This window comes from Tursiops truncatus, chromosome 2, assembly GCF_011762595.2.
Source record: "Tursiops truncatus isolate mTurTru1 chromosome 2, mTurTru1.mat.Y, whole genome shotgun sequence".
NCBI classification, from domain to species: domain Eukaryota; kingdom Metazoa; phylum Chordata; class Mammalia; order Artiodactyla; family Delphinidae; genus Tursiops; species Tursiops truncatus.
Genome location: NC_047035.1, coordinates 753,973 through 781,086, shown reverse-complemented (window position 1 = coordinate 781,086; position 27,114 = coordinate 753,973). Strand labels below are relative to the sequence as shown.

At 61.3% G+C, this 27,114-nt stretch overlaps 1 protein-coding gene across 12 annotated transcripts in view; it reads left to right on the top strand.

The window, feature by feature from the left end:
• Window positions 1-7,128: 7,128 nt before the first annotated feature.
• Window positions 7,129-27,114, top strand: part of PACS2 (phosphofurin acidic cluster sorting protein 2) — a 64,158-nt gene continuing 44,172 nt past the window's right edge. For 3 of the 12 annotated variants that reach the window (XM_073799965.1, XM_073799963.1, XM_073799964.1), the window contains exon 1: window positions 7,129-7,411. In XM_073799965.1, the coding sequence (XP_073656066.1) occupies window positions 7,293-7,411 (119 nt within the window). In that variant the 5' untranslated portion in view covers window positions 7,129-7,292. The remainder of the gene's footprint in view (window positions 7,412-27,114) is intronic. The other 9 variants (XM_073799959.1, XM_033850477.2, XM_073799958.1 and 6 more) reach the window with 6 other exon arrangements.

The following is a 27,114-nucleotide window of genomic DNA, read 5'->3' as shown; positions in this document are numbered from 1 at the left end:
CCTGCGCGTCCGGAGCCTGTGCTCCGCAACGGGAGAGGCCACAGCAGTGAGAGGCCCAAGTACCGCACAAAAAAAAAAAAAAAAAAAGTAACTACAAAGGCACCCCTTACACTCAGGGCCCAGAACACCCCCAGTAAGAGGCAGCAGGGCTCCCATGCGTTCTCCTGACCCCAGGGGTGCTGTCTGTTCAGCTGCACGCCCTGATTTTCTCACACAGCCATGTGCGGTGGGCTTTCTCCCCGCTGTTGAGGCTGCACAGTCACCCGTTTTACCTGCACCTTCATGTTCCACGGGCCGCCCGTGCCATTTGACCACAGAAGCTGCTACTCTTTTCCTTTATTTTCGTGGTACAATTAATACATATTCATCATAGAGAAAATATGAGGTAAAGAGAAGCAAAAAGAAAAGCTCGATCAGCTGAATTCCTGCCAAAGAGATAATTTCTTAACACTTTGGATTCATTTTTAACCTTCCGTATTGTCCTTGTACTTTGAAAATAGGTCTTTTACACGTATAATCACTTCCATGTAAATATACATTTTACACGTACATGCATTTACACACACATTTTGTTAACCAAAAAGGATCGTATTTTTAGCCATGTCCTAACTTACCATTTTGCACAGCTGTATGCTCCAGGGGGTGGCTGTGCGGTGGCCGGCTTGACCTCCCCTGGCTCTGTGACCCTGGACATGATTCCAGGCTTCACTCTGAGAAGCCCCGCTGGCCCAGCCCCGGGCCTACGAGGCTCCCACAGGTCAGAGGTGACCTCAGGAACCTCCTGCAGTGTGGCTGTAGGGCAGTGCCACCTGCGGGGTCCTGTGCTCCTGACCCCTCCTCCTCCGGTTCCCCCAGAGGGGGCCTGATACAGCCCCTCCGGTGCACCGGCACCCGTTTCCTACCAGCACCAACGCAGGGATCCCAGTGTTAGATCCTCAAATTCTCAGGGCGAAACGGGTGTCTCTGTATGTGGGAATTCGATTCCCATGACTGCCGGCCAACCCACCTCCATCTACCGGTCTTCTGGAATGCCTTCCCCTGTCTGCATCACTCCTATCCATTTGTAGGTGGTCGTTAGGTAACCAGGTTACCACCCTTGGCCTACGACATACATTCTTCTCCCTTTTAACTTTGCTGACAGTGGATTTTTGGCTTCGGAGACAGTGGACATCTCCAGGTACACAGATACCACCGGCTATCAGCCAGTGACTTCCTAGAGTGTTGCTATGCTCAGAAAGTCCCCTCAAGTCCAGAGGTGGCTTTGCCGTATTTGACGCCTAACTGTGTCGTCCACCTGGGTTTCGCGTAGGTGTTCTGCACGAGGGAGGCTCACACCTGATTTTCTGGCAAGCAGCCTTGAGAAGAGCCTTCCTCTCACCTGTTCTGTGCTACTGACCACCTCTTGGATTCTTGCAGTGACAGGCATGGCTTCGGTCACTGTCATCTCATGAGACAGTTGGTTAGGACACCTCCGCTTCCCTTCCAAAGCCTGGTAGTAGCGGTGACGCCAACACTGCCCATTTCTCCTGTGCCTTCTGGGCAGCAGCTCCACACGTTCACACCCACCCCCGTGCTGATCCCACGACAAGGCAGCGTGGGCACTATAGTCACCCCGTCTCACAAGTGAGAAGGCGGGCTGCTGCAGTCACCCCGTCTCACAGCTACGACCCCTTGTTTATTCTTCCAGGTGAACTTCAGCACCAGTTTCTCAAGCTCCCTGTAGTACTTGGGGTTCCCCAGAGGCGCAGACGAATAGGACGGACACCGACAGGGAGGTTTGTTATGAGGGGTCGGCCCACGCGGTCACGGAGGCCGAGAAGTCCCACGAGCTGCCGTCCGCAGGCTGGGGACCCAGGGAGCAGGTGGTGTGATTCATCCCAAGTCCGAGGGCCTGAGAACCTGGGGAGCCGATGCCATCACTCCCATCCGAGGACAGGCGATGAGACGAGACCAGCTCAATGGTGAGGCGGGTGCAAAAGGGCAAATCCCTCCTTCCTCCACCTTCTGTTCTATTCAGACCTTCAGCAGATGGATGAGGCCCACCTGTACTGGGGGGGTTCACCTGCACTGGGGAGGGTCACCTGTGTTACAGGTCCACCTGTCCGAGTGCTGATCTCATCCAGTAACACCCTCACACACACCCAGAAACAGTGCTTAATCTGGGCACCGGTGGCCATTGGGTCAACACAAAATTCCCTATGAGCCCCCTGCACTGACCATTTTGGACCCGTCCGTTTGTGGGGAGCACTTGATGAGTCCCCTCCCAGAGAAGCCTCCTCACATGGCACTGCTGTCCACACAGGCAAATATTCCTTTACAACCCAGCTGTATGCTCCCAAAGCTGGAAAAGGGATCTCTCCTCCTGTGTTCAGCCCCAGATCAAGAGCTCTGTCCCTCTGGGAGAGAGAGAACAGATGTTGCGGCCAACTAGCTCTCTCTGCCACGAGGGGTACTTTGTTTTATTGTTTGCTGTTTCAGGGGTGGACCGTCCCTTTGCGTCTTACAACCTGTAACATTCTTACTTCTGCTTAGTTACAGCACTCTTCCAGGTTCTTCTCTTGCATTTTCTCAGGATATAACCAAATTCTATTCATAATGACGGTATAACCTCTTCCTTCCTCCCACTAAAACATTAGCCCTTACTAACGTTTTAAGGACTAACTGACCATTTTAATGGGATGCCAGTAACACTTCACCACATATATGATGCTGGTCTAAATGCCCGCAAAGGGACATCTGGGTAAACAGATTGTGCCAGAGCCACGTCACAGAATAGCAAAAGGCCGCTGAAAACCGCACTCTAGAAAAACACCTAAGGATACAGCAAAATGCTCATAGTTTGCTGTTAGGTAAAAAAAATACAGTGCTTGTACTTCCACCCAGATTTGTTGAAGAAGTATGGGTGTGCGTAGAAAAGGCCGCCGAGATGCGCCCCTGCGCGGACCTCTCCGGATGGCTGGCTTGTGGCTCCTTTCCCCGTACTCTGTTCTGTGCCCCCAGCGCACTGGACGACATGCCGTTGGCCCCTCTGTAAACACTCCACTGTGCCTTTGCCCGTGGTCCTCAGTCTCTGTTCTCTGTTATTCAGTAACACTCAGCCGGCTGAGGGCAGGCCCGCCCTAAACTCTTGGGGACGCTCCAGCCCTCCAGAGCCTGAGCCCAGCAGACAGGATTCTAGGGAGCTCCCAGGCCGGCACTGCCCTCCCCCACTGGCACCTCGCTGTCCTTCCATCCTCAGCCCCACGTCACCTCCCTGCCCACGCTCTCTCAGTCCAAACACCCGTTATCGGAAAGTACAATGTTTTTGTGTGTTGGTTGACCTGTTCATATTCTCTCCCTGGGAGAATGTACGCTCCATGGGGGTAAGAACCAGGTTCTGCTTTTTCTTTCCTGTGACCCTAGGGTTGGAAACTAGCCTGATGATCATTTATGAAGTGAACAAATGTCTGAACCTTTCCACTCAGCTCTGTAAGGGTCACCTGAGACGTTTTCACTGGGCAGCTCCTGATGGAATTTCCAGCTTCTTTCACAGTCAGTCAATGGTAGGGATCAGTGGGGCACCTGCTCCATGCCAGCCACTTAGAGGGCATCCCAGGGAGACAGATGCTGAATGCCATCCTGGCTTACGAAGCTCAGCCGGGGTGGACAGGTGAATGAGACAGGCAGGCATCCTAAGTGTCTGAATCTCTAACCCTGTGTTGGATATCAACAGAAGGAGTGTTGGTGCTGCCCTCAAGCTGAGCCCACCCACCCCTGCGGCTCTGGTGCCAGATGCCCGCAATCCTGTTGCAGCTTCCCGGAGCATCTCAGACACAGACTTCGGGCTCACAGCATTCCCAGCACACCTGCCCTGCCCTGGGAGGTCACAGCTGTTCTTTCCCTGTAAGAGGACTGCCTCCCGGGCCACTCTTTGTCGTCTGCTGTGGCTTCTGTGAAGAGTTCCCATCCCTACTTCAGTGATGGTGCCTCAGCCACACCACATCTTCCACCCACAGGAGTGGATGGGACATAGGTCACATCCAGGGGTTTCTGCCAGGAGCGTGGGCAGGCCAGAGTCTTGCCCCGCCCCTGCGCCTCTCCCGCAGCACCGCCCTAGGAAGAGAAGATGCCGCCAAGCTGCGGGCTGGAGCAGGCTGGAACCACCCAGCTGAACGGGTGTCTGCGCCCTGCAGGAGGCCTTGGCCACTCACCTGACCGGCTGCAGCCACTCCAAAGGCCACAGGGCGGAGGAGCACACCAGCCTCCGCCGACTTGGCGCGCCCCAGCCCGCTGCGCTCCGGGCGCGGGAAGACGCGCACCGAGGCTCCTGCCGGAGGGAGCCCCGCGGTGTCCGCACCCGGAGGGGAGCTTCTTGCAGTCAGGGGCCGCCCTGCCTGGTGCTGCATTGCCTCCCACGCCTGGGGGGATTTAACTCAGGCTGAACAGACGAATGAGTTTCCAAAGGGCCGGAGATCCAGAGCGCCCCAGTAGAAAAGCGAGAGCCCGGACTTGAAGGCGCAGGGCCCCCCAGTGACGATGGGTGGGATCGCAGGGAAGGAGCTGCCAGCCTCCACCTCGTCCTATCTACCGGGAGTCGGGGGGCTTCAACACAGCGGCAGTCCTACCGCCCCGTTTGGAAAGCCGAGACCTTAATGCGTTTGAAAAACTTGGCAGGCAGGTGGCACACTATCAGGTCCTTAGCAAAGGATTTCAGGGCGCCCTCCGGGGACCTCTGCTCTAGACAAACCCTCTCCGCCAGCTTCATCCCCACCCATGCCACACCAGTTGTCCAGAGAGGGTCCTCTTTAACCAAGTTCCTGTTCTAAAGAAACAGCCATCAGAAAGCACAGATGTCCCCCAAACATTTGCGGGGTGTGTGTGTGGGGAGCACGTGTCACCCTGTGCCACTTGGAGGGGCATCCTCCCAGCTTTCAGGGCACTCATCCTGGGACACACAGTCCAGAGTCATTTTCAAACACAGAGGGTGGCAATGCATGGAAGAGGTTCTGGCCAAAAAGGTGACTCTGATCACAAAGTGATACCTGTCCACTCCATCTCACCACCACTAACATTGTGGTGTCCACATGGTCCTACCTTAAAAAAGGAACAAATAAAAACAGAGTCACAGGTACAGAGCACACAGCCTGTTTCCAGTTTCTGCCTCCCTGCCTCGCAGAAAGATTTAAGCATTTCCTCCGTCGTGCTTATCGGGACAGCTCTGGACCAGACTGTGTGAGCCCACACCCGGGCCCCTCCCCTTAGGGGCTGCATACCCTTGGGTGCCTCAGTTTCCTCGTCTGTGACTTGGGGATGGAACAGGGCTGTCCAGTCCATGAAGGGTTCACAGTGGTCCCTGGGACCGAGGAGGGGCACAACTCTACTGTACAGGCAGCTGGTGTCAAGCCCCCTTGTGTACGGCTTAGTCACCCCACATCTCCTCACTTGACCCCCAGGTATACTCCTCTCCTGGGTGAGATGCCAGCGCACACAGACACAAAGTGTCAGGTGGCCCATTCATCTGACGCCACCGCACCTCTCGCCATCCAGCACCGCAGCAAGCCAAACGCCGAGGTCACTGGGCCCCTGTCCTCACAGGGGGCTGGTGCCCGTTCTCCGGACACCTCCCTCCCCCCATCTCAGAGGTATGAGACCCACAGGCACTCTGCCTGGCAGGAGCAGCGATGTAAGACAATACCCAGTCAGCTGGCTGAGGACAGACAGCCCCGCGTGGCTTTCAGCTGTACCACCCCAAAGGCGCAGGAACATGTGGGAAACACAGATTCTCTTGTTCTCTCCAAAATGCCACCCTGGCTTTAAGCAGCCACAGCTGTTTGCAGCTCCAGATAGGGAGTCAGCGCTGGAGGCTGAGCTCTTACAAAGGAAGGAGCCAGCATGGGCTCCTCTGCAGGAGAAAGAGCTAATGGGGCGCTGGATGGTAAACCCCAAGGGTGAGGGAAGAAAGTCCGTTTGCTTGGGCTGGGCTTCTTTCAGTAGACAACAAGACACAGACAGCAACTAGAGAGAAAAGCAACTGTGAATACTGTGGCTACAAAGAAACAGAAGAGATGCCAGAAAAGCTTCTCCTAAATCTCAGCAGCAGGATCTGGTGACTGATCAGAACCACCGCCAAAAGGATGGGGGGAGGGGACCCCTCCTTGGGCCCCCCAAACTAGATGTTCTTTTCTAGGGCCTTTTCTGACCTTCCCTGCCCCATGGGCCCAAAGGGTAGCTCTGGTCATCGCCTCCTACTTGCCTGGATCCCCAAGTTCACTGTGAGCCCCATGGCCAGGAGCCACCCCTGCCCCCAGACATTTGTTCTCCACTGTCATGTGTAAAAACCGCAGAAAGGGCATTGCTGGATAATAAGGAGGCTCAGGCAGAAAGAGGACACGCCAGAGGGGATTTATGGAGGACCAATCTGCACACTGAGCCTGTGTGGAGCCCCAGTGCGCCCGCACGGAGGAACTCCTTGGGGGGGGGGGCTGATGGGTCTGTGCCACCCGCGACCCTGGTCCTCCTGCTTCACGCCCCACCCGGGCGATCCGCCAAGGGACTCGGCGCGGGGGGAGGGTACAAAGAGACGGTGGGGGGACAAAGAGAGTTCGCAGCGTGGGCAAGCCTCCGGGGGACACGAGAGGCGCGGGGGCCCGGTGGTCTAGGAGTCGGTGCGGAGGACCCGGGGGCCGGCATGGGACTGGAGGGCGCCAGGGGACACGCGGAGTGCGCGGGGGGGCGGGGAGATTCTGAGGAGGCGTAGGACTGGGGGGTCGGGGACGCGCAGAGGCCCGGGGGATACAGGGGGACAATAAGTGCTCCTGGGGGGCTCGCGGGGCACAGGGCCACAGGCGGACCCTGAGGTCTCTCTGGCCCCTCCCTGCCTCTCCCGGGGGGCGGGGCGCGGCGCTCTGGGCGGGGCCTGTGCGCAGGCGCGGACGCGCGCTCCCGCGGGCCGCGGGCTGGGGCGCCTCCGGGGGCGCCGGCTCGAGGGGGGGCGCGCGAATCTCACTTCCGGTGAGCCCTCCGCAGGCCGTGATTGGGCCCGAAGCGGCGAGCGCGCGCCCGCCCAGCCAATCAGCGGCGGCGGCGCGGTCGGGGGAGGGGGAGCACGGTGGGGGCGCGCGCGGGCGGGGCGGGGCGGCCGCAGCCTGGTCGCCGCCCGCGGGCTTGCCCGACGCCCGCCCGGCTGTCCCCGCCGCCCTGCAGCCATGTGACCGCGCCGCCGCCCTCCGCGCGCCCGGCCCGCCCGCTCGCCCGCCGCGCGTCCGCGGCCCGGCCGCAGCCCAGGCCGCCGAGGGAGCGGCGGGGCCGGCGCCATGGCCGAGCGGGGCCGCCTGGGCCTGGCCGGCGCGCCCGCCGCGCTCAACACGCCGGTGCCCATGAACCTGTTCGCCACCTGGGAGGTGGACGGCTCCAGCCCCAGCTGCGTGCCCAGGTACGCCGCCGCCCGCCTGCCGCTTTGTTCCCGCGCGCACCTGCCGGCCACCCGGGACCGGCCACAGGGGACCTCGCGCCTGGGTCCCCACCCGAGGCCTGCACGCGGGACCGGCCACCCCGGACCTGCACCCGGGGCCCCCACCCGGGACAGTCCACCCGGAACCGTTCACTCTGGGATCCCCACTCGGAACCCACACCCCGGGCCGTCGCCTTTGCGCCCCACCTCGGGCACGCGCCTTCCGTGCGGACCACCCCTGATGCGTGGATGGTCCCTGAGGTCCTGGTCCCGTGCAGCGGAGGAAGTGGCCCCGGGTTTCTCAGGCCCCGCGGTCCCCCGAGGCTCTCTGAGGCGCACACCTGGTTGGCTCCCAACCGGCATCGTTGCACCTGCCTACCGATGCGGTGACGGTGGAGTTGACTCAGGGTGTCTCCTCTCTCCACCGGGTACCATAGATTTCCTTTTGCGTCCAGCCACACTGTCAAGCCTGAGTGGCCTGGGAGTCACTCAGGGCACGCAGTGTCCAGAGGACACACAGATCTGGGACCTGGGACCACAATTTTATTCCTTCATCCTTCGTCCTTTTGAGGGTCTGGCCGTACCCCCCTGTCCTGCTGGCGGGGGGTATCTGCCCCTTGCCTGTTTGCACTGTGCTGTGTAATTTAGGGACTTCCTTGTACATAAACACTGCTCCTTACATCATACTGTTAATTTTGCCATCGCAAAAGATGCTGCCCTTTCCACTTGGGGGGAACTGCCCTGTCCCCAGCGGTACAGCTGGACGAGGCTCACCCACGGGACAGCGCCATGGCCATCCCGACTCTACTCAGGCCTGTCGCTTCCCTGCTCCTCCTGCCAGCTTGAAGCTCTGCGGGTTTCTTCCTGATTCAGTGGTCCCTGCTGAGGAAGCTCCCAGGCTGAGGGGGAAGAGAGACAAACTCACACCAGGGCCTGGTTCTGGAATGGACACCAGGCCACTAGGGCTGCAGGGGGGTGGCAGGGAAAAGCTCTCCCTGGGGAGATCCCCTGGCGGGACCAGAGGAAGTGGCCAGTGTGTACCGAGGGGGGTGTGCTCTGCCACAGCTCCTTCAACAGGTGTGCGAGCCAGGTGTTGGGGACGCAAAGGGCGCCGGGTGCCAGGGTTGCCCTCCCGAGCACAAGGCTGGTGGCTCAGGGCATTGGCTGTGCCGAGTGAAAAGATGGGTGCTCCCAGACCTGTGTGGGGCCTTGGGAGGTTGTGGTGTCCGAGGGAGACCCACCTGCTTGCCTCTTGTTTGGGAAGTCTCAGGGGCACCTCCCCAGGCCTGGCCTCCCACCCCCTCCAACTTCCCGTCTTGGCATTTGGCCCAGTGTCGGGCGCCACAGCCAAAGGTCATCCTGGACCTTCCCCACCATGCTTCTCCTGTCTGTCACCCCTGCGTCGTCACCCCTCCCCCCCGCTGGCTGCCGCCTCACGGCGCTCCCTGAGGGCATGCTTGCCCCCCTTCCTGCACCTCTTCAGCAGCTTCCTGGGGTGCCCCGAAAGACCACCGAAGTTTTGACCAGAGGGAGGTGAGGGAGGTGGCAGGTGGGCAGGGGTTGCGTGGTCGAGGGGCCCAGTCGGCCCCCCGCGGAGCTGGTGTAGGAAGCCCACTCTGGTGGGTGTGTGGGGAGGGCGGGGGCGGGGCCGTGCAGCGCTAGGTGCTGGGGGTCCCCGGCTCTGCCTGGGTGGGGGGCGGGGCCTGGCGGGTTGCTCTGTAGGCGTGGGGCTGAGCAGCCGTCGGGGTGGGCAGGCGCAGAGCTCAGGGGTCGGATGCACAGAACAGCCCCTCTGCGCCCGGGCGCGGCCCTCCCCGCAGCACCCGGGCCCCCCCGCTTGGACCCCCGAGCAGGCCTCCTTGGATAGGCTGTTCTTCGTTCCGCTCGCTCGGAGACTTTATGTAGAAGGGATTCCACTCTGTCCGTTTGCACGTCTCCTCTTGCCCGGTCTCTAAGTTTCTGAGCGGCATCGAGCTGCTGTCTGTGCCTGCGGCGTGGTGTTCCCTGTAAGACAGCAGCACGTGTCTCTGCTTTGTGGGGGGACCTGTGGCTGTCCACAGCTTTGGGCCAGTTATGAATGCACCCCGTGGGCGGGCATTCTCGCACTGGCCCTCTGCCGCAGGCAGTAGGGCTTGGGGGGCGTGTGCTGGGCGTCACCACCAGGAGCCTTCCCAGAGCGGTTATGCCAGCTCCGGCCTCCCCACCCCCCACCCCTCCCAACCCCCCCCCCCCCCCCCCCCCCCCGCATCCCCACTGCTCTGCCTTCTTGCCAGCACTGCCTGACTTTCAATTGTTGCCAATCTGGTGGGTGTGAAATGGTATTGTGGTTTTAATTTGAATTTCTCTGATTACTGATGTGGGCCATTTGTACTTCCTCATCAGCGAAATTCCTGTTCATTTCTTTTGCCAATTTTTTCTCCTTTTTCTTTCCCCCCTACTTGAGTCTCAGCAGCGTTTTAGGGACTGGTAATCCTTTTCCGGCAGTGTGTTGACACCACCCTCCTCTGATGATGCACGCTTCTTGGCTGTCTTTTCGAGGTCTGTGATGCCTCCTGAGGTGCACCCGGCGTTGGCCTTGGTCTTGTCTTGTGGTCTTTCCTTCCTGGTGGTGGCGGGAGAGCTCTCTGCTCTTCCCAGCAGCTGGTGCCAGGCCCACGGGGCTGTGACAGAGGCAGGCTCGGTTTCGTGGGTTTCCTCGAGGGAGTGGACAGCACCCCTTCCCAGTGACCCCCGGCCCTGGCGTCTTCCTATCCCTGCCCCTCTGCTGGGATTCCCAAAGCAGCCTCCTCCCCCGCCGCCCGCAGCTTCAGCGGGGTCTGGGGCATTTTGGACCCTTGCACTTGCCCCTTAATTTTCCTTCCTGTGGAGGCTTATGAATTAATTTCGCGGGGTCGGACATCTTTCCACAGGCTTACTGCGCGTTCACATTTCTCCACATCCTCCTGTTGGCGCCCTCTGCCGGCCACAGAGGGTGAGCTCACACTCGCGGAAGGGCCTTCAGCTGGAAGCGTGAGCTTTGGCAGCCGCGTGCCCGGGTCCGCCACTGCCCGCAGGACGGGGATGTCTCCGTCACCCGCGGATGAGTGTCGAGCGCTCGGGGCCAGGCTCCCCCACCGGCCAGGTGCCCCGGGCATCGCGCACGGCAGCCCCGCGGCTCCCTCTCCACGTTGGTGGCATCCGCACGTGGTTTGAACCTGCTCCTGCCGGTGGGTGTTGGGGTCATTTCCTTTGGAGCTGATGTGTTCAGAGCCACTGTGGCCATCCAGGGTGAGGGCTTGGGCCGCGTTTGCTCTTCTCTTCAGGATGGCTGGTCGCAGGGGAGGCGGGGGTGTGTCAACTCTGAAGACACTGCGGGCTTTCCGAAGTGGTGGCACCACCTTGCATGGCCGCCAGCCGTTCTGTGCACGTTACCATCTTTTCAATTCCAGCCATTCTGGTGGCTGCACGATAGTTTCTCCTTGGGGTCTCGCTCTGCACTTGTTGTGCGTGGGTGTTGGGTATAATCAAGAGCCTGACATGGTGCTTCTCCTTTAACGACTGATGCAGTAAATTACGTCAATGGATTTTCTCCATTAAAGTAACCTTTCACTCTTGGAAAAATACCAGCGTGGTCATGCCGTGTTCCCCTTCCTGTACATGGGTAGACTGAGATTCAGATTTTGCTTAGGACTTTTGCATCTCTGTCTCGGGTCTGTAATCTCCTGCTCATCTGCTGCCCTTATCAGATTTTGGTGCCAAGATATCCTGCAGAAAGAGCTGTTGCATGGAACAGGAATTGTTTGTTCCTTGAATGTGTGGGAGAAATCACCAGTACAACACCTGAGCTTGAAGTTGCTTTGGGGCAAGTGTAACTCCTGGCTCCATTTCTTTAATGATTGTAGGACACACACACCCCCACTTTAAGTTAGTTTCGGAAATATAGTTTTCTGGGAATTTGTCCATTTCGTCCAGATTTTCAAGTTTTTGGCAAAAAGTTGTTCGTAATATTCTTTTTTTTTTTTTTTTTTATGTCTGCAGGACCTTTAGAGCTGTCCCTTTTTAATTCCTGGTGTTGACTATTTCTGCACGTGGACATCCACACTCTGATCTATCTCACCAAGGGTTCATCATTTTTTTAAAAAATGAATATTCGTATCTTTATTTCTTTCCGCTTATGCTCTTTATTTTTATTTTTATGTTCCTGTTCTGATTTATTTATTTATTGGCTGTGTTGGGTGTTCGTTGCTGTGCACGGGCCTTCTCCAGTTGCGGCGAGCAGGGGCTACTCTTCGTTGTGGTGCGCGGGCTTCTCATTGTGGTAGCTTCTCTTGTTGTGGAGCATGGGCTCTAGGCACGTGGGCTTCAGTAGTTGTGGCATGTGAGCTCAGCAGTTGTGGCTCTCGGGCTCTAGAGCACAGGCTCAGTAGCTGTGGCACACGGGCTTAGTTGCTCCGTGGCATGTAGGATCTTCCCAGACCAGGACTTGAACCCGTGTCCCCTGCATTGGCAGGCGGATTCTTAACCACTGCACCACCAGGGAAGCCCTTTTTAAATTAATTAATTAATTTTTTGGATGCTCTAATTTCTTTAAATAGCTCATTATTTTTTCTCCTTTCCTTTCACATAAGATTTTATAAATACAAAATAAGTAATGCTTTGGCTGCGTTTCACAAGCTTTTATATATAAAATCTTTCAGTTTAAAAATCTTTTAAAAAATTTCCATTATTCTCTCTTTGGCATGATGGGGTATTTCAAAGTTTCTTAATATCCAAACGTATGGTTTTTTCCTTAGTTGCTTTTCCATGGCCGAATTCACTTCTTCTCTTTTTTCCTATTGTTCATTTCTAACTTAGTTATGTTGTTGTCACAGAGGGTGGTCAGTATGACACCAGGTCCTTACGATGCTTTGGAACTTACTCTGTGGCCCTGTTTGAAGTCAGTGTTCATACACGTTCTGTCTGTCCTGAAAAGGGTCATGTGTTTGGCACTTGGCAGTGTCATGTTTGATACCTGTTCCTTTAGGTCATGCTTGGCTTTGTCTGTTTCTCCTGGAGTTCTGTCATTAGGTACATCCTGTTTAGAATCGCAATCCCTCCCGGTGTTTGAACTGGTCAGCGTGTCTCACCCCTGACCTGACAGTGCTTTTCATCAGAGCAAAGATTTGGTAACAGTGTAGCTCTCTGAGCTTTCTTTTGGGTATATTTGCCTGTCATATCTTTGCCCACCTTGTTTCTTTAAACTTTCCTGTATCTTTACAGGTTACACGTATCTTTGGTTGTTTGGCACGATCTAGATTTCGTTTTCATTCGATCTGACAGTCTTTATTTTCTAACTATAGGACATTCAGTCTGTCGTCCTTTATCTAAATTACTGATATTTGGGCTCAGGTCTACCATTTTATTTTTGTGCTTATTATTGTCCTACATTTTTCACATTTCTTTCTCTTTTCTGTCATATCTTATTTTGCGTTTTTTTTTCTTATTCTATTTCCCTTTCTATTAGTTTGAAACTTGTCACTACTACTTCTTCACTGGTTACCATATAAATTGTAAATTGCGTACTTGCTGTTACAATTTAAAGTTAGTTGTAAATTCTCTTCCTGAACAACACCGGGACCTTAGAGCACATTATTCTGACCCAACACTTTCACGTACATGCTTTTGTTAGAGTATTTTAACTGTCTTCTTTTTTAGCCCATGTGAGGTTATTATTACTTCATATTGTTTTTTTTTCTTTATATTGTTAATACTTGATTAATCTCAAAACTCTCACCACTTTCTTTTTCTTTTTTTGCGGTACGCGGGCCTCTCACTGTTGTGGCCTCTCCCGTTGCGGAGCACAGGCTGCGGACGCGCAGGCTCAGCGGCCATGGCTCATCGGCACAGCCGCTCCACGGCATGTGGGATCTTTCCGGACCGGGGCATAAACCCGTGTCCCCTGCATCGGCAGGCGGACTCTCAACCACTGCGCCACCAGGGAAGACCTCACCACTTTCTTTTCTTTATTCTTTTTGTATCTCTGGACTCGGAATCATTTTTCTCCTTGTGTCGGAAAATGCGTCTTCAGGGTTTTCTTCAGTGAGGATCTGCAGATAACTAACTGTTCTTTCAGTGTATCTGAAAACGTTTACCCTCGTCCTGGAGGGTGTCCTCCCGGTTGTAGGGTCCCGGGCAGCATCTCCCCCGACTTGGCTCTCAGTTCTGCTGTTGAGAGGTCAGTGCCAGTCAGCTGTGATTGGTTGGAAGGTCTGTCCTTTCTCCCTAGTGGCTCTGCAGTCACCTCTCTGCTGTGCCTGAGTTGGGGTCATTGGCCTTTTTGCCTCTGTGGGGTGGTGATTTTCATTGGTTCCGGGAAGTTCTCAGGCACTTTCTCTGCAGTAGTCATCTCCTCCTGTCTGTCTGCTCGCCCCCGGAACACGCCGGCCCTCTGGCAGCCCTTCCCTCTGATGTCACTGAAACCGGCCACCGGGCAGTCTCTGCTCGTCCCTGTTTCAGCGGCCAGTTCTCAGCCCTCTTTTCTGCAGAGGCGCGTCCGCGTCCCCCTGCACCCCGGCCTGCAGGAGGGTGTGCGGGGCAGGCGGGATCGGCCGTCCCCCACCGTGGGCAGAGCGGGCACAGAGTGGCACTTGGCGCGTGCCTGTGGTTGAACAGGATGCCGTGTTCAGGACCCTGGGCTTCGTTTGGAGGTCTGGGGAGTCACCAATCTGTTGGGGGCGGAGGTCTGGTTGGACGTGTGGGCGGGGGAGGCGGGGCGGGGAGGGCAGCAGCGGGGTTGAGCGTGGGCTAGGACTCGGCAGCTTCTGAGCGCTGCGAGCCGCGTCGAGGGAGAGACTGAGGCACCTGACCCCAGCTATCCAGGCCTGCGGGCTGGGCATCTCTGGGGGAGGCCTGGCCCCTTGCTGGAGTCAGCGTGGCTCCATTCAGCGCCCCCTGACCGCCCTGTGCCGGGCAGTGCCCAGCCCCGGTGCACACCTGGGCAGTGGCCTGCTCCTCCGGCAGGTGTCGAGGTGGGCAGTAGCCCTCCGTGGGCGCAGTGCTGTAAACGTATCGTCTTCCCGAGTTGGCTTTCGTGCGGAAGGAATTGGCCACGGGGGGCAGGTGTCATCTCATGTGATGCTTAGTGACCCATCAACCAGGTGGGGCCCCTCAGTCGCCCCGCTGCCTGTCCCTCTCTTCCCGGGATCTGGGCTCCAAAACAAGCTCCCCTCTCCCTCTCCCCAGCAAGCCCAGCATCCCGCCCCAGGAGGGTCGGATGACGAAGGGCGTCTGGGAGCAGGTGGGTGGGGCTGGGGGACTGTTCCAGAGAGTTGCTCTGCAGTCAGGAGCAATGACGGGCACGTGGAGGCATCATGGTTGGGTCTTCAGGGTCCTTCAGGGGCCCGAGCATCACTTGGTGTGGCCAGAGTGACCCATCACAGAGATGGGGGTGCTCAGGGGCAGGCACGCAGGGAATGGCAGGACGGGGCAGCCCTGACGCTGAGCGGCCTGGCGCTGCTGTCCCACCCAGGCCCCACCAGTCCCGTGTGTCCTCCTGCCAGTACGACCGAGTCTCATCGGACGCTCCAGACCGGGCCCCTCAGCTTCCGGTCTCGGTGGGAACTGGCTCGCAGTTGTCATTCCTGCTGCTGCTGGGTATTTTGGGCTGCAGGATGCGCCGGGCGGTGAGTGTGGGAGCTGCTGGCTCCCCCCTGCCGCCTGCGCCTGGCCGCTCTTGTGGCTGTTAGACAGTGGCCCTGAAAGAAGCCCTAAAAATAGCAGGTGAGCATACGCGGAAGCGGAGTTCCCCCGGCCCTGGAGGTGCGTTGCCACGATGTGTCCTCAGCCAGGGAGGACTCTGCAGACGGGTGAGCGTACGCGGAAGCTGAGTTCCCTCCGGCCCTGGAGGTGCGTTGCCTCGGGTGTGTCCTCAGCCAGGGAGGACTCTGCAGACGGGTGAGCGTACGCGGAAGCTGAGTTCCCCCCGGCCCTGGAGGTGCGTTGCCACGATGTGTCCTCAGCCAGGGAGGACTCTGCAGAGGGCTGTGATGCATGTGAGGACAGCTCGTCCTGAAGAACGGAATTTCTAGGACTCTGCAGAGGGCTGTGATGCATGTGAGGACAGCCCTGTCCTGAAGAGCGGAATTTCTAGTAAAGCACTTCCTACTCCTGAGTGTCTCCAGCCCGCGGGGCCCCCGCCCGCCCCGGAGAAGGCAGCGCTCTGTGCTCTGTGCTTTCCGGGGTGAGACGTGCGCGTTCTCCAGGAGCCCCTTCTCAGCAGCAGCGGACACGCAGCGCCCAGCTCTGCTGGCCTGCTAGCTCTTCCCATTGGAGGTCAAGGCCGAGGTCTGGGGTCTTCTGCATGGATGGGCCAGAACGGGCCCTGGGGGCGCTTCTGCAGCCACGAGGTGGTGGGAGGTGCTGCGGACCGGGCGCGTCTGTCCTTCTTCCTGCCAGACGCGAGGCAGCCAGCCGGGCCCCGCCGCCCCCACCAGCCTTTCCTCATCTCCCCAGCCAGAGCACGACGCCTCCCTGGTGCGGGGCAGCATCCAGCTACCGTTCTGAGAAGGGACGCTCCTGGTGGCCTGGCCACAGGGCACCTTTGTCCGGATGGCAGGAGAGGATGGGGAGGGATGGCAGAGGGACGGGGACGAGCAGTGTCTGCACGGGGGGCTCAGGTCCACCAGCAGTGAGGACCACCGCCCCACAGTGGTCAGGACAGAGTGGAGCGGCTGGGAGGTGTCACAAGGAGCCTGGCCCGGCCTCTTCTCCTTGGGCAGACACACCAGGTCTTGCCCTTGGCAGGAAGAGAAGCACCTCTCCTGTCTCCCGTCCTGGCCATCAGCTGGCTCCGTTTCCACTGTCCGTGGGGCGATTCCCTCCACTCCCTGCCAGGACGTGCAGCCCTACACACACCGTGAATCCCGAGGAGAGCAGCGTGGGCTTGGGCGTCTCTGCCCCCTTGAAGGTGGAACCCTGTTGGCGGGGAGTTGGCCCTCGGAGGCACTGCCCTCTGGTCAGATGTGGCTGTGGCCTTCGGCGGCCTGGGTTCCGACCGCCTCTGCCCCGCATCACCTGCACGGGCTGCGTGTTCCTCCAGTTGGCGCTGGGCTCCCTCGTCTTTGCCCACTTTACTCTGTAGGGCCTGCGTCCCCATTGGGAGACCCTTAGTGAGGAGCCTTGGACCCTTGACAGCTGGGACACTGGCATCTTTCCCTTAACCGGAGCCTCGTTTTCAAGTCCTGCAGCCGACCTCGCGGCAGTGATGGTGGGTCATCTTTTATCGGATCACGGCCAGTCAGGATCTTCCTACTTTTAGATGCAGACAGGATGGGATGAGGCTTTCCGGCACAGTTTGCATGTGGGGCTTCAGGTGCCGCCGTGTGAGGGCTGGCTCTGTGGAGGTGTCCTCAGGCCTCGGAGGACATTGTCACCACCCTAGGGCCCCTGGCAACCAGCACCCACATCCCTGCTTCTGAACCCAGGTGGGGGCTCCCCCTGCTCGGGGGTGTCGTGACTCACACAAGGCTGGTCCCTGTTGTCTGGGAGCAGACACGGTGCATCTCCAAGGCGCCCGAAAGTGCCTCAGACAGGTGTCGTGCTGGGGCGAGTGTCCTGGGGTGCTGCCCTGGGCGCCCCCTCGGTTCCTTCTCTGAGCTCCGCCAAGGGGCCGGCTGGGTACAGCCACCCGGAGGTGCCCCGTGGCAGGTCACGGGAGGGAGTGGAGGGCGCGTGGCCGTTCCACGCTCTGTGGTGGCCCAGGGCCCTCCCGCCCTACCCGTCCAGGCTGCATGCGCCAGGCAGCGAGGGCAGGGTGAGCTTTGGCTGCTCAGACCTGTCCTGGGTTCTGGGCTCCTGTGACCAAGCCCATGGCCAGGACACTGCTGCCGGCTCCCGGTCAGGGTCCCTCTGGGGTGCCCCCCGTCTGTGCCCCCGCTGTGCTTGCCCCCACCCCAACAGGAGCACGCTGTCTCTTGCTTATTCCCGCTCGGGCTCCGGACTCTCTGCTTTAACTGGTTGCAGCGTGACTTAAGAGTTGTCACGCTTTGACAAGTTAATGGAGAGTGACAGTCACCACACCCCGAACTGCGTGCCCCTGGCCGGCCCGGCTGTGGCAGGAGATGAGCTGCGTGTGGAGCATGTTTCCAAACGCTGTGATTGTCGATGCAGCGCTGGGCGCCCACCCCCGGGAGAGGGGTGAGAATGGGGCGAGACTGAGCTGCCAGCTGGGGGGGGGGCATGGGGCCCCACTCAGAATGAGGGCTTCCCAGAGGAGGGGGCATGGGACAGGCTGAGAGTCCGGCGGCAACGGCCTGAGGCCGCAGGAGAGGCACACGTCTGGGTCCATCAGGGCCAACCAAGGACCGCCCCTGGGGCCAGGCGGGTGGTGGTCTGTACACAGATGCCGAGTGGCACAGGGACCCGGCTCCCCCACCAGCCACTCGGCCCTCGGGCCCTCGGCTGGTCACGCTGTGAGCACGGCCCTGTGCTTGCCCTGCAGGCCGTTGTCCTGGGTTTGTGCCAAAGCGGCCGAGGCAGAGCTGATGGGGGTGCCCCGCTGCAGGTCCCCGCAGGGGACACGGGACCTTGACCGTCAGGGTTTGGGCGGTGGGGGGGGCTCTTATGTCTCCCCCCACCCCCCCCAGCCGCAGCTCGCCAACACCCGCCTGTGGGCTTGCCTCTGGCAGGTCATCGAAGGCTTCAGACGTTTGTTTATTATTAGTATTAGTGACGGGGTCGGAGATAGGACCACTGCACCTGAGCCCCTCGGGCCGTGCTGGGGTCACCCACAGTCTCGGTGTCACGCCAGCTTTGTGGCGATGGTGGAGGTCGTTCTAGGGGAGAAGCGCGGCACAGATGGGGACCCCCCCACCTCCCCAGCGGGAGGAGCGAGTCTGTAGGGAGGCCTTGTGCAGCCAGGCCTCTCCCGACCCGCGGAGAGAACGCCACACCTCTGTCCCCTTTCACATCTGCCTCCTGGAGAAAAGGGGACAACGCCTGGCAGAAAAGCCGCCCTCCCCCAGAGCCTTGGGCCTGACTCAGCGGACAGAGGCCTCGGGGAGGGGGCAGCTGCTACAGCAGCTGCTCGGGGACGGCCGCTGGAAAGCTGGGGCCTCCCATCCGCACGTGCTCTGTACCCAAGGTAGGCCCTAGCGCTGCTGTCCTTCTGCAGAGAAGGTTTCTGGGGCAGTGTGCGTGGGCCGTGGGACGAGAGAGGGCGGCTGCGCAGGCCCCAGCCCAGCGCCTTCCTGCTGAAAACCAGCTCCTTTAAAGGAGGGCACAGTGGGCAACAGTGTAAGTGGGATTTCCAGTTAAGCTGTTTGTGTTAGGAATAAAAAGACGTGTCTGGTCAGACTGTTTAGAAGAGAGTTCCTTGGGGATCCCCTCCTACTCGGGGGTCTTTCCAATTCCCTTTAAGAGTAGAGTGAAGATGAGAACCTTTCTCAGTGAGACATGCAGCCTGGTAGCCCCATTTTTGCATGTTACTGACCTAGACAGAAAGGGTGTCAGGTTCACCCGGACCCAGAGCCTTGCGGGAGGGAAATTGGGAAACTCGTAGCAGTAGAGCATTACAGATGTCCAGGGCTCTAGCTGAATTTCCTCCCCCTGCTGTGGAGTTAACTCAGGTGAAGCTAGGATGTTACACAGCTGTTTCCTCCCGAGCTAGCTCAGCCGGCTGTGGGCCGCCCCCAGGAGGCCTCTCGAGGCTGACCCGCGCCCCCTTCCCCAGGCGGGCGGCCGTGGCGCTGCTGTGCGCTGCTTTGTGAAGGAGAAGGCCGTGGAGCCAGGTGATGGGCAGAGGCCTCCGGGGAGGAGCGCCTGTGCTTTGTAGGGGCCCTGGGCACGGCTGGCGGGCTGCAGCCCCTCCCCGCGTGGCCCCGACCAGACCCTCGCGTCGCCTCTCACGCCCGCGTGCCTGACTTGGCATTTCCATCGACGTTTGAGATTTGCTGGAGGTCCTGGGGACCGGACGTGGTTGGGGAGGGGACCCCGGGCCTCCAGGAGCTCTGGGGGAGTCTAGGGTGCTTGGCCCCCAGGCTCAGCCTCTGTGGTGCAGTGCATCGGGGCCTGGGGGCCTGAGCACCCCCTGGAGGCACCAGCGTGGGGCGGGGCAAGTGGCAGGAGCCTTCTGGTCTCCTCAGAGCCTGTGACCACTCAGCGTGCTTCTCGCGATGGCTGGGCGTGGTCCAGGCGGCCCTCTGTGTGGGCACAGCAGGGACCCCTGCAGCGTCCCCTGGGGACGCCCTCACTGAGAGCAAGCCTGTGGGTCCACGGCGGCTGCATTACCTCAGAGCAGGTGCACCTGGTGCCTGTCTCAGGGAGGAGACCTTGTTCTCCACCGAGCAGGGCTGGGACCTCTGCTGTTGGAAGAGGGAACTCAGGGTGAACCCCTGCGTCCGTACCCACACCCGGTGGGGGGAGGCTCCAGCCGGCACCAGCCCCGCCCCCTTGTGTCTTGGGGTCTCGGGCCTCTCTGTGGAGGACAGGCCATGAGGCAGGACCCACCTGAGCAGACGCAGTGGTGGCTTCCCACCAGGGAAGCGGGGGCCCCCAGGGGTGACCGCTGTGCCCGTGGTGGGGAGTGGCCGAGCCTGGGGGGCTGGTGTGTCTGATCGCCGGCCCGACCTCAGTGTGACCCTACCCCTCGCCTGGTGACAGCCCTGGTGTGGCCAGTGCCTGCCCAGACGGAGGGCAGTGGTGTGGCTGAGAAGAGGGACCTGGGGCTCCGGGGCAGCAGACAGCCAGGGCCCAAGACCCAGCGTTTCCAGGAGGGCCAGCTGCTGGGATTGAGGTGTGTGGTGAGCACGGACCCTGTCTGGAGCCTGCTTTGGAGAGGAGGGAGCAGCAGTAGCTGGGGGGACTCGGGGGGGGGTGCCGCGATGGGGGGGTACCGGGAGGAATGGCCGTGTGTTGGCTGCTGTGAGAAGCAGCTCTCCTCAGGTCACCCCTGTTTCTCAGCAGAGCGAGCAATGGAGCGAGGTGGGGCGGAGGGGGATGTGAGGTGTTGGTCCAGGGAGGAGGGTGGCCCGGGAAGGTTGGGGGCCAGACGTCCGTGTCGCGGACCTGGGTGGCCAGGTGGTGCCAGGGGTTCTCCGGGGCTGTGTCCAGCATCTCAGGTGGAGAATATTGGTGAACTGGGTGCCCCAGGAGGGACCAGAGGGAGGGAGATGGGGTGCTAGGCTGGGGGCTGGCCTGGGGTGACCCACAGTGGGTCCAGCGCTAGAGGACGTGGGCCGGAAGATGGGCGGCGGTCCGACAGGAGGTCCGAGCGTGGGGCCTCCTGGAGACAGGACGAGGCCCCGGTGAGGTGGGGTGCCTGCAGGCTGTGTCCGTGGGAGGAGGAGGGACGTGGGTTCCTGGGATTCCGCTGGCTGGGGCATCCGTCCCAGCTGAGGCGCGTCCTGCGCTGGCCTCCGTGACTCGCCCGGCCAGCCCCCCAGCTGGGACCCGCGGCCTTCCTCCCTCCCCGGTGATGGGGGCAGGGCCGCGTGGCTCAGCCTCCTGGTGACTAGCCCTTTCACCACCTCTGTCCCCTTCACCCGGATCCCGCTTTATGCCCCGTCGGGTGCCGCGTGCCCGCCCAGTCCGTGACGTCAGCCTGCTGCTCCTTTCTGTTATCATTCTTTCTTTGTTTTGCTCTTCCTCTGCTATTTTTGGTCACTTATTCCTTGGAAATTGGTGAAGATTGATTGAGTTTTCTTTATTACCCCCTCCAGGAAATCTGTTTTCAAGTTCCTTTAGCGTGTGCTTGAAAAGTGAGAATTCCCAGCATTGACGGGAAACCAGCGTCCCTCCTTCCCTCGCAGGCAAGTGAGGGCCTTGCCGAGTGGGCTCTGCACCCCTCGCCCGGCCCCCCCCCCCCCCCCCCCCGGTTCCAGACGCCTGCTCACAAGGGGGCCCGCCTCCACGCGCCTTCCGCTCCGCCCAGGCGCCCGCTCGGTCCTCGCATCCCGGGACGGAGGGGCCGCTGGGGCTGTGTGCCCTGGCCTCTGGTGGTTTTGACGAGTGCGGTGGGCCTGCCAGCGGTGCCCCTGTGGGCGGCGTGTACTCTCTGGTTGCTAGGAGGTGTTTTTCTTTGGATTTGGCACGTCTGGGTGTCTTTATTATCACATTTTTACTTCATCCTCCTTGGGACTCAGTGTCTGCCCAGCTCGTTTTGGAGGAATTCTCATCTGGGGTCTGGTCGGATGTCCTGCTTCCCCTCCTCTGTCTCCAGTCGCCCTTCCTGGCGAGAGCCGCGCCCAGCAGCGTCCAGTGCCAGCTCTGACCATGAGGGGCTACCCTCAGCTCCGTGGTTGGGCCACGTGGGCAGCCCCCCGGGGCACACAGGAGCCCCTGAACAGAAGCCCTGGCTGTGCCGCCCCTCTCCTGGCCGCAGCGGCCGTGGTGAAGCCCGGTGGGCACTGCACCCGGCCCTCAGATGGTGGGATTGCTCAGCCCCCAGGGCCTCCCGGGCTTCCCGGGGCAGGCGCCTCTGCAGGGAGCCACGTGGCGCAAACTGGAGGAGGTGCGGGTGGAGGTCTTGGTCTGGCGTCCAGGCTTCCTCCTGGGGGCTCCAGCCCCTGGGCGCAGGTGCTAAGGGCTCAGTCTCCTGCTGAACAGCAGCCCCTGTGGCCCCCTGCCGAGGAGCGGGTCTTGATTGCTAAGTGAGAAGTTCAGCCCTAGACGCGCCCTGTCTGGGGCAGAGCAGAAGTCCTCCGAGAAGGCTCAAGCCCCATCCCTGCTGTCAGCTCAGGCGGGTAGCAAAGTGCCACAGGCCTGCAGCTTGAACAGCATTTAGTTCTCACAGTTCCGAGGGCTGGAAGTCCAAAGTCTCGGTGCCAGCAGGTCTGGTGTCTGGTGGGGGCTGCGTCCTGGTTCATAGATGGTGTCTCCCTGTGTCCTCACTGGGGGAAGGGGTGAGGGAGCTCCCTGGGGTCCCTTTTACAAGGGCACTAACCCCATTCACGAGGGCTCCACCCTCCTGACCTCATCACCTCCCAGAAGTCCCTCCTCCTGATAGCATCACAGTGGGGCTTAGGGCTTCAACATATGGATTTGGGGGAAACAATAGCCTGTAGCCCCCGCTGTGCCCCCAGTGTTTTCAGGGGCACCTGGGGCAGGACACACTCTGCTCCCCTCACAGACGCTTCCAGGGTGCATGTGGCTGCTGCCCTCCGTGCCCTCCCCAGACCCGGTGCCTGTGGGCAGTGGGCCTGCAGTGGAGCGTGCCCACAGCCCGGGACCTGGAGCTTGTCGGGTCCTTGTAGACCACCTGCTGTGAGACACCAGAGGCGCACGTGCCACCTCGCCCGCCCTGACTGCTCTGGCTCTCCCGACACCCCGTTGTCTGACAACCTGGCGGCACTGAACTCCCCCAGACGGCCGCACTCCGCACCCAGCGGGGCGTGCTCTTTCCCTTCCGTGAGCCTGCCCACTGCGGGGCCACCAGAGGCTGCCCCGGCACGGTGTCCCACGGCGGCCCTGCTTGTCAGCGCACGCGGCCCAGGTGCTCTCCCGTCACCGTGGGCCTCGCTCCGCCAGCCCTCGTGGGCGCCTGTCCCTGGACTGTGCTGCCTGGAGGAAGCCTGGGGACTCGGGGTCCCCAGAGAGAAGGCGCTGGCTGCTTGCTGGTGTGGCCTGGGGATGCGCCTGGACAGGCCGGGCTGGGGCGAGGCCAGGGTGGTCTCTCTGAGCCCTGGGGAAAGCTGAATGTTAAAGGAGCCGGGGAACGGGCCGCCTCCTTCCAGGGCCACCCCCGAGTGTGCCCTCCCATCTCCCCCCCAACCCCTTGGGAAGTTGGGAGTGGGGCAGGAGTTGGGTAGATTTTGGCAAAGAAGCAGGAGGAAGGCCATCGCCTTCACTCTGTCCAGGCAGACCGTAGGGCTTGCGGCCAGCTGGGCCCTTGTTGTCCCGGCTGTGAGTCACCTGGACCACAGCTTCCCGCCTGGAGCAAGGCTGAGCGGGGCCACTGCTTGGTCCCTGAAGTCCCCTGTGGCGCGGTCCAGCCGGCAGGCTGTGCAGGAGGGCATGCGGCCCAACCAAGGTGCTTGTGGCCTGCGCCGTCCTCTGCACCCAGCTTCCCTGTGCTGGCCTGGCCGAGGAAGGGCCCCCCCCGCAGGAAAGTGCTGGGCAGGGGCTCTTTCCCGCCTGGGGACCCCGTCTCCCTCGCGACCAGGACAGTGCGGGGCTCCCCTCCAGTGGCTAGTGAGGTGTACCCGCGTGCCCAGGGCCTCTGGTCACTCAGGCGGGGCACAGAGGCCCAGAAGGCCCAAGGAAGGAGGTTTTGATGGCCAGGCCCGGGTCCTGGGATGGCTGACGGCTCTCACGTGTAACAGCCTTGTGGCCGGCTGGCTGGAGCTCTCTGGGTCCTGGGCCCTGTGTTGAGGTTATGCGTGTGTCCCAGTGTTGTCTGCCCAGCCCCCTTGGGGCGGCCCTCCCTGCTGTGGACACAGGGTGCTCTCTGCAGGCGCCTGGGCCCATGTGGCCTCTACCGGGTACCCGTGCTCAGCCCGGCCCACCCACCGGCCGGCTTGTCCAGCGTGTGGCCATGCTGGCCTCTGACGCAACACCCACCACTCCCTTGGAGGGACTGGCTCTTCTGCCCCCTCCTGCCCGTGCCCTGGCCCCCGTCGCAGGTTAGCTTCTGCTGGGGCAGGAAGGCGGGCTCACAGTGACCCCTTCCAGGGGTCCCGGCCTTGGTGTTGGGGTGCCTGACTGTCCCTTGCTTCCTGCAGGGCCATCCCAGCCCCACACGGCTGGCAGGGAAGCTGAGAAGGCACCTCTGACCTTCTCTCCTGATTAGCAGGAAGCAGCCATGTCCAGATAAGGCTCGATCAGCAGAGAAAGCTGAGCTGGGCCAGCGAGAGCTGGCAGCCGCCTCAGGCTGCCGGAGGAAGGTGACCAGCGCTCGGGATGCGGGTGCAACTGGAGCCCTTGGCCCCCAGCAGGCTCTGCCCCTGAGAACCCTCCAGGCCTCCAGGTGCCCCAGTCTCACCCTGCGGCCCTGCCGTGACCAAGCTGCGTGGGCCTGGAGCCTGAGCCCCCAGGGTGCCGTGTGTGGGCCGGCCCGTCCCAGGGGGGCAGGCCGGGCGTGGGGGCCGCGTGGCCACCTGCCGCCGCAGGGCCCCCGCTCCCACCGGGGCAGATGCAGGACCGTGCAGACAGGGTCAGCTCCTGGAGACAGAAGGCCCCTTAGTTCTCCCTCCCACAGAACACCCAGCGCATGTGGGGCCACAGAGGCAGGCCCGCACGTGGCCCCGGTTTAACCGCTGACGTCCTGGGTGCCGGGAGAAAAACGGGAGAGTCAGCGTCCTCCTCGGAGGGCCAGCCCGGCCCTGGGAAGCCCGGGGGGCGCTCTCCTTGTGCGTCGCGGGCTGCACGCTGTGCTGGGGTCTGGGCCCAGCCAGCCCCTCGTGGCCCGTGTGGTCGCCCTGCGCCCAAGCTGAGTGCTGCTGGCGGGACTGTGGTGGGGCGGCCACTCTGGGCAGCGGTCTGCGGCCCCTCTAAAGGCCCGGCCACGTCGCCACGTGGCCAGCACATCACTCTTTCAGAAGAAGAGGAACAGGGGCTGCACTCACGCTTGCACACGCGTGTTCAGGGCGGCTGCCCGGAGGGCCCAGTGCTGTCCCGACACCTACCGGGTGGGTGAACCCAGGACGTGGCGCCCCTCAGAGGAGCCACACGTGTGAGCCCCTCGTACCGAACGTCAGGCCGGGCGGGGCCCTGTGGGCTGATGTCGCGGTCCTGGAGTTAGAGGGGACGCTTGCTCAGCGTCGCCAGTGCTGAATGCCGCTGGTGGTGTGTGTGCTTGAGCACGGTTGAAATGGTCGATTTTACATCGTACACGCTTTACTACAGTGGGAGAGGTTTTAGGGAGGAGGGCCAGGGACGGTTCCAGATCCGAGGAGACCAGCCAGGCAGGCCGCCGACAGCAGGGAGGACAGGGCGCCGCGGGCGACGGCCCCTCGCTTAGCGTCCTGATGCCCCAGCTCGCTCTCAGCCCGGTCGCCCCCAAAGCCTAGGTACCCACGGGGCGGGGTCCCTGGCTGGTGGCGGGGGGGTGTTTGCTGAGCTCTTGCTGCAACTTTCTGTGGAGCTTGAGCTTTTCCTCATAAAAGCCAGGGCGGCGGGCGGCGGGCGGCGGGCGGCGGGCGGCGACCCGCGGGCCCCGGAAGGCTCTGGAGCCCCAGGGCGGCGTGGGTTACGGGTCTGCACGCCTGTGAGTCGCCTCTGCGCCGTCGCCCGCATTTCTGTGGGTTGATTGTCTTTCTGCTGCTCCTCTGTAGGCGCCTTTGTACTTGGGACATTAGTCCTTTGTCTTCTGTCGGCATCGCGGCTCCTTTCCCGCATCTATTGTCCCGTCTCTGAGTCTGCTTGCAGTAACGTCCACGTTTCCCGTCTTGGGCAGAGTTTGTGTCTCGAGGAGCTGGGGGAGCCGCTACGTTGGGCACATCTGGCCCCCTTCCTCCGAGGACCTGGGTGCACCAGGTGCCGTCCTAGGCCCCGGACCTGGTCCCATCCCTGCGGAACTCAGCCCTGCTTAAGGGGATGCGCGGTGATCTGGGACAGACACTTCCCACCTGAGCACCATCAGTGAGAGGGGGGTGAGGTGGGACGAGGTGGGATACGGAGCTCCCTGATGTTGGGGCGCCAGTCAGCAGGGCGGGGCCGGGCCCCAAGTGCTGGGCCCGGGGCTGGGAGTGCAGGACGTCTCTAGGGCCTTCCCGGAGGCTGGACAGAGCCAGTCACTGGGCTCTTTCTGCAAGGCGCCTCCACACCGGCTGGCGGCCACAGGACAGGGCAGGGTCCTCCTGGGGGGCTGGTCGGGTGGCGAGCAGGCTGAGGGGCTTCCAGGAGATAGGTAGAGCCCGGGGCGGGGGGCCTGGGATCGGCCCCTGGGCAGTCAGGAGGGAACGGGCCGTGTTTCGGAAAGGACTACGCGTTGGGCTGGAACTTTTAATTTTAGAGTGAAAATGTCAAGAAGAGCCAAGGTGGCAAAGATGGTGGTTGGCATGCAGAGGGGCACTCCTGCCTCCTTCTGAAGCCAGCAAGACGAGGAGTGGCCAGAGACCTGGGGGGAGGCCCAGGAGAAGGAGGACGTGGGGGCCCAGGACCACCGGGTCGGGCCCGCTGCAGGGGAGCCCAGGACAGGCCCAGCCCTCAGATTCTCCAGAGGGCGGAGGCACAGGCACCGGGGCGGAGCCCAGAGCCCTCGTCGTGCCCGCTCTGGATGCGAGCAGACGCCGGCATCCAGGTCCGACAGTGACGGTCAGCAGGAAGCGTCAGCCACAGCACGGCCCTGCACCCGTGGAGCGGGGACAGGACGCTCCGGATCGCCCAGCTGGACGGCAGACGCAGACGGGCTCGGCGCAGGAGCCAAGTGCGAGCTGAGCAGCTGTCGCGGGGAGCGGAGCGGAGACAGAGGTGGACGGAGACGGCGAGGAGATACCGTGGGCGCTGCGTGTGGAGCGAGGGGTGTCTTGGCGCTACTTCAGGAAGGAGCCCCCACCCACCGCCGGTCCTCCCGCTGCCCTTGGCCCTGTGCTCTGTCCATTCTGTCCACAGGGCGGCCAAGAGCTGCCCTCCGCAGGCCATGCGGGAAGGTCGCTGCCCTGCCAGAGCACGCAGAGCCTCCCCCCGCGGCAGGCGGGCCCAGGCGGGGACAGTCCCCTCCTCAGATGTCTTTGCTTGTGACTGGCCCTGTCGCTTCCGTCCTGAGGGGGGCGAGCAAGGGAGGGGGTGAGGTC